At 35.8% G+C, this 12,124-nt stretch overlaps 1 protein-coding gene across 2 annotated transcripts in view; it reads right to left on the bottom strand.

Annotated features, from left to right (window-relative positions):
• Positions 1-12,124, bottom strand: part of SHPRH (SNF2 histone linker PHD RING helicase) — a 48,009-nt gene that overhangs the window by 11,383 nt on the left and 24,502 nt on the right. For both annotated transcript variants that reach the window (XM_030945285.1, XM_030945286.1), the window contains exons 15-23: positions 10,308-10,396; positions 8,484-8,573; positions 7,797-7,904; positions 7,155-7,297; positions 4,127-4,300; positions 3,752-3,814; positions 2,487-2,712; positions 1,461-1,604; positions 164-265 (exon numbers count right to left, since the gene is read on the bottom strand). In XM_030945285.1, coding sequence (XP_030801145.1) covers positions 164-265; positions 1,461-1,604; positions 2,487-2,712; positions 3,752-3,814; positions 4,127-4,300; positions 7,155-7,297; positions 7,797-7,904; positions 8,484-8,573; positions 10,308-10,396 — 1,139 coding nt within the window. The remainder of the gene's footprint in view (positions 1-163; positions 266-1,460; positions 1,605-2,486; positions 2,713-3,751; positions 3,815-4,126; positions 4,301-7,154; positions 7,298-7,796; positions 7,905-8,483; positions 8,574-10,307; positions 10,397-12,124) is intronic.

The raw sequence follows: 12,124 nt of genomic DNA, 5'->3' as shown, positions 1-12,124 counted from the left end.
CACAAAGAACAGCGCACTGGATTTCAAAATGTAATGAATCTTCACAGAAAATACAATTTCTTTAAGATGGAAGTTTTAAATAAAAATAATGGTAGGTTTCTTCCCTTCCACAGGTAAACAGAGTACATCACTTAGGTAAAGACCAAGGAACCATTAATCTTACTTTTTCCAGATTAGTGAGGTACAGAAGTTGTCCTAATTTCTTTTGAAGCTGTGATTTGGCAACTGCCTTGTCATTCAGAAGTTTCACTCGATTTTGCTCTACCTATGAAAGCAATATTAAATATGTGTTAAAAAGGGAAAAAAAAGTTAAGTTTTACAATAAGGCCTAAATTAATTTTTTTTGGTGAAATTCAGAATATCTATTCATTTCCTGTAGCCAGTATGAACACAGCATCATGAATAGGCTGAGATGCAGAATGCACACAAAACTGCTTTTTATTGTTTTACTTACAATATTAGCTCTTTAGAGGAACAAAATTAAACTAAAGAACCCAAATTTTCAGAATTTTCTTTTGAAGTTCCTTCAATTTATCATCTCTTTTCTTACAACTGTGTATATATATATACCAGAATTAACTGCTGGTTCCAAAAACAACGTGTAAGAGACAATTATTTTCTTTATATTTCTTAGAAATGTCCACATTTGATTTATCCTATACGAAGACAGAAACATCAAGCTGACTTCTTTTTAGATTAATTACAGCTGATAGTGGAGAAGTTTAATACTGCAGAAGAGGCAGGTACCTGAAGGATGAAGGCCAAAGAAATGGGTGTTTCTTTTATGGCTGCATATACGTGCATAAATCTTAAGACTTTATTAGGCATTTGTTAAGCAAAGTGCTCCTATTAAAAAATTGTTTTACTACAGAGATGAAATTTATTTCCTTATAGAAAGAAGCAATTTTATCTAACTCAATCTCACAGTAAAAAAGCACAAAATGTGTCTATAGAAAATACACTTCTGTTGGTGCAAAAAAAAAATCCAAAGGTTAAATCAACCCAACATTTTCTCTATCATCATAAACAGAGTCAGGGGTAGCTCAGAAATTTCAAAATACTGAAAAAAAGATTTTTCTTTAATGTCCTTATTTCTGTTTTATATAGGTATTTGTGAAAAGTATCAATACAGGTAAGGAGTCGGGTCAACTTAATTTTCCGCCCAGCTTGGAAAACTGGGCAACTGTAGAGGAAGGAAGTTGCAGCTCCTGAAAGGGGAGCAGCCTCTTGGAAACATGCTACTCTGTCAGAAGGCTAACAAAAATATATCACATTAAGAATTACAAGCTCAAAATGGTCTATGTACTCAACCTAGAAAAATTCTATACTCCACCAAGCCTGTCTGAAATGCAAACAGAGATACATTCTAGACATTATACACAGATCCAGATGTGGATTTTGTTTTTGTAGGAGGTAGGTTCCATCAAAAAGAAACCATTCTTTCCTGTCCAGTACTCTACCTCATGTGGCTCTATAATGTGGAGCACTGGTGGATTTGGTTTTGGCTCATCAGGGTGACGCACTCTCAGTCGCTCTGTCGCCATGGCCAGCTCATCAATAGCAGACACGTGATCCCTAAGCACCATCCAATACTCATGAAGTAACTGTAGAAAAACCCCAAATAAGTGAACAGCAGAACTGAATTGAGTTACACTTACATGACTCTGCCATACAATGTAAAATGAAATGTGAGAAACTTTTTGGAGGAAGAGATAATATTTCTTTACAGCATTCAGCCATAACAACAACTAATTATAATGGGAAACAAGCAGTATAGACATCATTTTGCCTGCTCCCTTCTCCAGCCTCTCTGGATAAACAACTAGAAATAGCTGTCGCTCACTTCTTCTACAACAATTCGTGTTACAATAATTAATGCAACTAAAAATTCAGAAACAAAATGCCTCGCAAAACAAACAAAAAAAAAAACCCTGATGAATGAAAAAAATTAGTTATTTCACAGAGTATCATTCTTGTAGCTCAGTGTGTATTGGAGTAGTACAGACCACTGAATCAGTATTTCCAAGTCACAACAGACAGAATCATAACACTGTCTTCATTCTCAGTGGTATATTAGGCACATCTTTGTTTCCTAACATAAAAGCACATGAAAAAACTGTGTTCCTTCTTCACAAGACTGAAGGTAACCTGAATTACAGAATGGACCAGTGTTGGATTTGCTGAGTCTTGTTACATTCTGATTCAAGTAAACAGATGAACACATTTAATTATATCTTTATACCATCTTAATAGATGCAATTACATTGCTTAGTAATTTGATTAGTAGCCAGTATAGCTTTTAAAAACTATTAGCTCACATATAAATCATTTAAAATCAAATCCTATAATAAGCACTGTGGAAAAGGTTGGTAGGCAAAGCCTAATTTCAGGAATATGACTTAGATGTGCTAATACTCAGCTGCAATTTGTTTATAATAAATTAAATGGACCACACAACTGTTTGATCACCACGTAATTTACTGTACCTTGTATTCCTTTTTCCATGCTTCAAAGAGCTCCAGGAATATGCTCCCTTCTTCAGTTACCCTAGCATCCATTCGGTGAGCTTTGGCAAAGGAAAGAAGAGCTTTCAAAGCACGCTCAGTTTCACTGGTTGCCCAGAGCCCTCTGCTTGTGGTTGGCAGACGGTCATCGACAAGCCCTTCTTGGTCTTCTATCATCTCCTCGAATATTGCCATCTGGCCTTTAACACTTCAAAACAAACCAAGCACAGCCCTTAGCACTGATTTGGTACTTCCACATCCATCTGTACTTATTCATCATCTGTTTCAGCCTTCTTATATATGATTAAAGGATAATGCAAATCAAGGAAATATAAACAGCTGTTTTATTACCTAATCAAAAGCTTGCTTTGAACACAGTGACCTACCTCGGTACCAATCCTTAGGCCATTCTGTCAGCCCAAAGTCATCTATAGCTTTTGTAAATCTAAATCATCTTTCAGTATTTATTAAGGTCATATTCATTAAAAAAATCAATTCTGACTTTTTATATAAGCAAGAATTACAGTTAAACTTGGATGCAAAATTTGCTGTGTATTACACTGCGAAAGAACAGTACAGCTTCCCAGTTCTCTCCTTGACAAATAATGCTAATTTTAAAATAATCCATTCTTCCTGATTCCAGCAGTCATGAAGCAACAGAACTCCCACTGGTAAAGACTTCTTAAAATGTTTTCTCAGTAACCTCAAGACTTTTCAATCCAATTTTAACATTGTGAGTGATATGAGAGAGAGAAGTCCAAAAGAAAGCATGCAGAGAGCTGTAATCTATGTCTTTCAGTACCATCCACTATGCACACCTCTCTGACACCCTGTGCAGGTGTCACCTTTCTTTCAGCTTCATCCTGTCTGAGATCTCTCATTGTAACACCGAATGAGGGTGGTATTATACCACTTGCAGCTGGATTGCAAATAAATATTTGCACAAATAGGAGTATGTGTTAAATTAGCATACTTTTATTTATACACATGCTTTCTGAACATGCCACCACTTCATTTCTGATGTATGGTCATATTATAGTGGCTTGAGGGAAAGGGGTATGTATTCATTCCTTGGACATAATGTCTTCAAATGAAATTTACATAGAAAATTAAACCTAATAGAACTACTATCAAAGCCACTAGCAAGAAGTCTCTGTCATTGGGTCATAAACTTATTTCAGACAACATAAACCAATCCAACTTTCACTTTTTCTAACAGTGAGAAATTTATAAAGCTATGAACTTACCTATGCATAAAGAGCTTTGACTCATATTCTGTGAACAATTCGTCAGCCTTACAAAAGACACAGCTGCAACACAGAAAATTGAAAACAGATGCACTCAAAATTTCAGAAACCACATTACCATAAACCCCTATTCCAACATAAAAAACTACACAAAACTCTTAAAAAAGAACAAAACAACAGTCATATGTACACTGATATAGCTGACACTAGAAGATTTTATAAAAATAAAACCAAAGATTATGATTCTAACAAATAGATCTGTGATACCTGTGTGCATACAGCTCTTGAGTACATAATAAAGGCTTTATGCTATTTCAAATGAAGGAAAATTTAGTAATACATATCTAAGGTATACGTTCTGTTTTCAAGACCTACTTGTTAAGTGGCAGTCTAACAGGTCTCAAATGGCAGATAGTGGCAGCCTCAATAACCTGCTTAGAAGGAGGCCCTTCTAAGTTTTTCACTGCTTCTCTTACAATCTTCTGGAACTTCTTCACTTCATCCAGTTGGGTTGTGAGTAGGTATTGAAGGCCTCTGCAGTCACGGAACCTGATTTAAAGAAAAAAGGAAATTACTGTACACCAAGATACAAAATCCAAACTTGGCTCAGCATTTTAAAGTAGAAGAGAAGTAGCTAAATAGCAATCTAGGACAACATACAAAGTTGCTACCACAAGCAAATGCTTATTCTGCTACATGCAATGCTGTCAGAAATCACTTCAGTGTATCCCCAGAGCTGATGCCTGGTATCTTTAGAAAGACTCTTTCCAAGACTTGAGACGTGTGGCCAAATACCAGTAGTGAACACCAACCTGCAACATTCTGGTCCACAATGGAGATCTAATAAATGGAAACCACTGCACATGCAGTCTTACTTGTGTCTGCTGGCCAACAAAATTATTTTCAATGCACCTGTGCAATTCACAACAGACACGTGCACACATCACAAAAATACACTTCACTCAGCAAGTTAGCTTTCAAAGTTAAATTTATTAAATGGACAGAACAGTAAACTGTTCTCCTAAAACCTAGCTGCCTAGCTGTCTTTTGTGATTGGAGGGATGTTGCAGTAATGAACACAAACACGAATACAAGTTAAGCACTTCCCACATTGTGTTTTTCCTGAGAGCAGAAGTCTCTTGCTGAAAGAAAGTGCATCATTCCTACAAGATCTGACATTGATGTACAAGACTGTGGTTCTACACAATATGGAAAGTCTGATCCAAAACATACATTTTGTACAGTGCAGAGAGCAAAGCACAGGTTTAGCACTACTAAAGCTTGGCATTCAATATAACCTACTTCAGTAATATGCATTTTAAAATAACATAGACAAAGTTTGCCTAACCAGGTAGTCTGAAAGTAAATGTAAATTGCAACCACAAGTCTGCTGTTAATATCATCAATTGCCAAATAATATCAGCTTTATAAAAGTCTCCCTCACTAGACCATGGATTAATCATATCCAGTACTCAATTCAGAGTACTTGTTGCTTCCACCATTGACCAGTAGAACTTGATACAACACTGTTTTTCAAGTTTTATCTCATATGCTAAAATAAATTGAAAAGGTAGTAAGTTTTATCCCTGTGTTATAGAAGAAAGTCACAGATAGCTTTTCCAAAGTTATACAGTCTGTAAGCAGCAACTTAAGAAGATGCTTTCTAAATACCACATTTCAATCAAGGAAAAAAAAACCAGTGTGACACAAGCTAACAATACAGATGGATGGATAGGCATAGAAGTTTTGCATGAACATGCAAACAATCCTTTCCTCATATTTATTTCGACCAGAATGTGATGCTATCATTCTCAAAGAACCATGAGGCATTCATATCCAGACTCACAGACTGGCTGAGGTTGGAAGGGGCCTCAGGGTGTTGTCTTGCTCAAATGCTCTCCTCAAGCAGGGTCACCTACAGCTGGTTGCCCAAGACCATGCCCAGACAACTTTTGAGTATTCCAAGGATGGAGACCCTGCAATGTCTCTGGGCTACCTGTTCCAGTGCTCAGTCACCCTCACAGTAAAAAAGCATTCCCTGATGTTCAGAGGGAACATCTAGTGTTTCAGTTTGTGCCCATTGCCTCTTGTGCTGAAGAAAAAAGAGGTTAAGTTTTGTGTCTTTATTTAGATTATTCAATAGAATTATGTTAAGTACTGAAAATAAAAGATATATTTACTTCCATCAAGAAGAAATTTCAACCTTTTGGAATCGATGGCAGAAAAGTCAGAGTGGAGGATACATCTTTACACATGGAATTAAAATATGTGTATCTTAAGTATTTAAATTTATACACACATTTTATAAATTTGTACACGGATGTATATACATATATTTATATATTTCATAAATATAATAAAAATGTATTTGACTAAAACATGATTCAGAAAGATTGTATTTAAAAGCGTAAGTTCATGTATCTGAGAAAATTGCCGGAAGTTAAACCACCAGAGCACTGTCCTTCCTATGTCTCCCTTTTCTGTGATGAACTTACAGAGCTTTATCCAGAATGTACAAGAGGGGTACATTCTGAATAAAGCTTAGGAGAAAAGGGTCTATTCAATCCTAAAATTAAGGAGAGACCTTTTTGCTTTCTATATCTAACAGGAACATACAGAGAAGACTGAGTCAAACTTTTGTCAAAGGCACCTGGCAAAAGAACAAGAGACAACATACACGTGATGCAACACAGGAAATATTAACTAGGTAAAATAATTTTAATGTCTTTTTTTTTCCACCAAGTGGGCCAAACATTGGAACAGGCTTCACACAGACTATTGAATCTCCCTCATTGGAGATACTTAACAGGTCAAATCCCCGTGCAGCTTTACTGGATTGAACAAGCATGGGTCTGGATCTTAAGATGGGGGTTGATTTAAGCAACCTCTGAATGCCCCTTCTGAATTCATTACTCTGTAACTGAACCCAAAAAGAAATGGTATACTGTTGTCTTGAACATGAAACCAACTTCAAATTCTTTGCTTAGAAAAAGAGTGATGCTATTTTACAGTGTTACACAAGGATTTTCTGATATTGTCTGTCTACTTTCCATTTAAGCAAACCAATTTCTTTTACAGGTTACTCAATTTTCATGTAATAAACTTTGAAGTCTTCTTACTCAGCAGTTTCATGAGTATAGAAGACTATGAAACCACAGTAGATAATGCAGAAGAACATTTCAAAGAATGTTTATCTAAGAGAAAACAGTAATTTTTCTGCTTTTCTTTCCAAGTCTTCTATCTAGTTGTGCTTTTTTCAGGGACTGGTTTTGAAACATTATTGCAGTCCAGATGCTCTGAAGCAAAAATGTCTGCTATCTAATTGCAACAGCTAGCACAAACTAGTAAGAAGACCTGAGTAGATTTATCTGTATTTAACAGCCTAATTCAGTTATTCTCTTACTTCTCTGCCATAGAGAGTTTACTTGTCTCCTGTTTGTAGTTGCAGGTAATTTCATTTTGCACACGTTGAACAAGCTCCTCATCAATGGCATACTGTATTGCTGTCTGGATGACATCCAACCACCAAGGAGAACCTGAATGTATCTGTATGAGAAACAAGAAATTTATCCTTGAACTTTCAAGAGAAAACCAATCTACTCATTGCAACAGAGGCATATACTGATCTTTAGGCCACAGTCAAACACAGATTGGCTAATTCCATGAAAAGTGGAGGATGAGAGTGTGATTTAAAAATATCCTGTCTTCTGATGACATTCAAAAACATGACTAAGAAACTGTCTACATTCTCCCCACCTTTATATTCCTTCAGTAGAATCAGATTCATCAAGGCTATCTATACAGAACAGTCACACAGAGATACTGTGATCTCAAAGTTTCTTCCTTCTCTCTCTCTCAAAAGGAGATAGAGATCATTTAATCAGAGAAAGCAAAGTTCCCTGTGAAATTAATAAAGCAACATTGAAGTGACCTTGTAATTTTAATGGGTGAAAGAAGATAAACAGCTAGAGTTATGGACAAAAAGATGAAAAAAAATCTTTAAAAAAGCCAAAAGTCAGAGACAAAACAGTTAAGAGATACCTGCCTTTCTCTGAAGTTCCCGAATGGTTTGAAGAACTGGCTGTAAGGCCTGATGGGCTTCTGCAACTTCTGCGTTGGATTTACTCATATAATGCTGTCGGAGTTGTTCTGCCTGTATGGAAACAGGAGCTTAAACTATGCACAAATCATATCTGTGAGGAATGCTGCAAACATAAAAACTGCCCAACTACCATAGTGCTTCCAAGTGGTTACCTATCTATGTGCTACCCGTCTTCATTTGTAAGCAATATTTAGCAATATTTTTTTTTCCTTTAGAATCCAGCATTTATTAGTAAGCCACAAAAAACATGTGAGAAGACAAATCACTATAAAGATGTTAACTATGCAACTTTGCTTTTGGGTAAGCCAAAACAACACAATAGGAATACAATGTATTACAAAAGGGAACTGGAATATAACTCAGTATTTCTATTTATCTGTGTTGAATAAGCAAACAATAAAGAGATCCCAGAACAGTCTGAGAACAGGACAATTGAACTCACTCATAAAATATAATCATAATATAAAACTTACTCATAAAATAACAAGAAAGGCTTATGTATGTAGTTAACTCAAAAGCTACTTCTTTTGAAATGAAAAGAATTGTTGTTTCTTTTGTTAGAGAAAATGCTGAGGGGACAAAAAATAAAAACGTGCTCTACATATTTATGTAAAAACAAAAGATGTTTACCTCTTCTGCAAGTCGGCTATCACGCAAAGTCGGGGGAATTCCTGGGTGCTTTGCCAACAATTCCATCAAATTATGTGTAGAATGAAGTCTCTAAATATACACAAAGTCAAGAGCAATCATGAAAAAAATCCATTGGAACATCCGTGACAGGAAAGACCTGAAGAGCAATGAAAGCTTACAGCAAGAAATTAGCACGAATTTAAAATCAGTTTTGTCTTTCTCTGCTAATCTGAAAGCATCTTATAAAGAAAATATTCCTTTCCACATTTTACTGAGATAAGAAATTAAATATTAAAAAGACTTTCTTTAACATCTCAAAAGCAAATCCGCAGGCAAGTGTGATACCAAGTCATCAGATCCTATGCCATACTCACCCTCCTAATTAAAACAGCCCTTGACTATTATGAAAAACAAACTATCTCAGGGCACTTTCTTTGGTGTCTTTTGGAATATTCTGAGTATTCATTTAGCCTATCTAAAGCAAAATAAACTGCAAGGAAAAGACCATATACCAAGAGCTATAATAATTTTTCATATTTTTCATTTCTCTGAAATAAAAGATATTGAAAAACACATAACCTGTTGGTACACTTTTAGCGAAAATAAATTTGATTATTAATATAAGGAAACTCTGCTCCTCTTCTCTGGCTTCACCCTTTGCCTCTCAAACCAGACCAATAATATTATGCTTCCTGCACAGCTCTCACAAACTCATAGTAATAGCCTCCATTATCCTAAACTTATGCCCTTCTCACATCCTGGATTCTCTTCACCTGTGCCCTATTACTATTTCAGTCACTCAAGAGGACTGGCCAGCAGTGATTTGCCATTATCCCAAAGAGCTAATCCTACACAACTAAGAAGACTTAACAGAAGTAAAATTTTATTACACTAAGGCAACATTAGTCAGCATATATTTCAAGGGGAAAAAAAAAACTTAATTGGATTCTACAATCCAGTAGAACAATTTAATTAACAACCTATGCACAGCTTAAAAAGTTTAGGCTAACACCTCTATGCTAGCCCAAAAAAAGCCACCAGGAAGTCACAAAGGAAAAATCAAAGAAGCACAACAGAGGCATCAGGTGACCACATGCAACACAATCAAACAATAATTCGTTCACAGAAGCAAGTAAAGAAACAGACAACTGATCACTTATCTATGTGTCACTAACATTTTAAATCTCTAATTATGCTGAAGAAAATTTTGGTAGCTCTTGAAGAATTATAAATATTAGAGAACCATGACTTTTCTACCAGGAAAATATATTCATATTTTTAAATAGTATTCAAAAGGCTAATACATTCAAAAGTCAAATGCCCAAAGAGAAAAGGAACTTCAATTCTTTTCCATGTTTTAATGCCCTCTTATCTTCTGCAGTGCAAATATTTTATTATTCTCTATCATTTGGCACATTAGTATCGCTCTCAGTGCAAACCCTGCATTCCGTAATTGCAGGATGCAATACAACACTTAATGTGAGCAGTCACAGTCACATGCACCAGACTAGGAATTCAGCTTGTTAACTGTACTGCAGAACAGCAGGTGGAGATCATACACTGCTTCAGGGACATCAAGAAAACTCACAAGCAGGTTTTTACAAACACAGTAGCTTTTTTTTTTGGTCAAAAAAAAGGAAACATGAAGGTCATCAGACAGATTCCTATCTAAAGATTGTGATCAAAAATTGTTATCATTACAGCAGGCTGAAACAGTACTTCAGCATACCATTGGGATGAAGAAAAGACTGACCTGTTAAATTAAAGTATTCTAAAGTATTCCAGTTCTTAACTACGTTTCTTTACATTTCAATGCTCACTCACTTGCAAGGAATCTGTTTTGAGCTTTTCTTTGTGCTCTTCAGATGATCTTAGTACTTCTCTGTATAGCTCCGCAGCCAATGCATATTCTCCTGAATTAAAAAAGAGTAGCAAAAACACAGACACATTGTGTTGGTTTTTAAATATACAAACAGCTATAACCTTACAAGTTTTACATTACTTGTAACATACCAAGATGTTCTCAGAGAGTCTCTATATTAAGTGCCTGTCTTCAAGCAATTCTTTCCTAGTCATTCCTCCCCCCCAAAAATTGGTAAAAGACAGAATAGGATATTATACAAAGACTTATACGGTTTTCAAATTAAATATCTTTTGTGACTGTTAGATCTGTAAACCTCTTAATCTTAAAATATGTATTCATGGTTGCATAAATCAGAAAAAAAAATCTCTCATATTGCACTTAAAAAAATCATCTACAACTCACTGCAGTGATGCATTGCTAAATTTGCACTGCAAATGCACTATTCACTCTCCCAGTGAAAACCATGAACATTGTGTCGTACTTTAGAAATGCAGAAATGATTAGGTACATGCAGGAAGCATAACAACTGATGTAAGCTGCCAGCATCACAATCACTCCTCAGAAAATAGCTTATATCAATTAAAAAGAAATACAAAATTGAAGTTGTATATGGAAAAGCAGTGAAAAAATAAATCCATCTTAATTTGCTTTTCTCAACTGATGGAAATTTACTTAGCCAGTAATACTCTTAGAGACTCTTAAAACATGGAGAAGCATAGAGAAAAGAAATGCATAAAGACAGATAAGAGAGTAAAACAAAAACCATCATCCTATGTATATGGAAGTGTAACAGTTCTATGTCAACAAGATTTGCTGCTTCCTACATTGAAAGAGTTGCATTTGTAAGGGTGTAGTCCCGCCATATAGGACTGCAATTACCAGAAACGGCCAAAAGCTGTGTGCTGAATTTGCTAGTTTGAAGCTTGTCAGGCCTCCCTTGAATTTTTCTTGACCTTCCTGAACCTTTTACTTGGCTTAGCTGTGATAGCAATTTCTGTAATTCACTAGGTGTCTATGGCTAATTTTTAGTACATTTTTAAACTTTCGTTTATCTTTGTGTGGTACAAACACAGCTTTAAAAAGACAGCAGTAACAAGCAGCTATTCCATGTAGAATGAGATATTTACAACTACCACAATGATGTAGTGTAGGGAAATACAGGCCTAGTAACAATAGCAGAGGCTATTGACAAGTAAAGATAGAGGATGCAGTGTAGAGTACAGCCATGGGATGCTAAGAGATGGTGCACAGGCTTGGCAGTGAATAAGAAAGCCATGGCTATAAACAACTCACCCACAGTCAAAGAAATGCAGACTTAGAGCTGGACAAAACTGGTTTTAGGGGCAACAAAGAGAACAAAGAAAGAGTATGTAACATTCATAAAAGGCATCATGTCCACTAAATTCAGCGTTTTCATGGAGCTGCAGACCAATGAAGAAAGAGAAAGATGCAAACATGCTAGCAAACATAAAAATGACCCTCACTGGACTCTTGGGTGAGGAAGAAACCATCAAAACAAACATCTTATTCCTACTGATGAAGGCAGTGACAACTGGCAATTGCACTGCCACCACATCTACCAAACCATTGACTCAGGGTCCAGATGAGCCTAAGTAGAAAGGTTAGCAGAAAAGCAGGACAAGTAGAAACAAGTAAGTGTGATTGTTACTCTTTTCTTTGCCTGTAGCAATAAATTTGGACTAATAATGTAAATTTTCAATTATACTAAGATTAAATTCATGGCCTCACTTTTATGTAAGGTGTGCTTCCCCCCTTC

The sequence above is a fragment of the Camarhynchus parvulus genome, chromosome 3, assembly GCF_901933205.1.
Source record: "Camarhynchus parvulus chromosome 3, STF_HiC, whole genome shotgun sequence".
NCBI lineage: Eukaryota > Metazoa > Chordata > Aves > Passeriformes > Thraupidae > Camarhynchus > Camarhynchus parvulus.
This window is presented reverse-complemented; position numbering and strand designations above follow the sequence as displayed.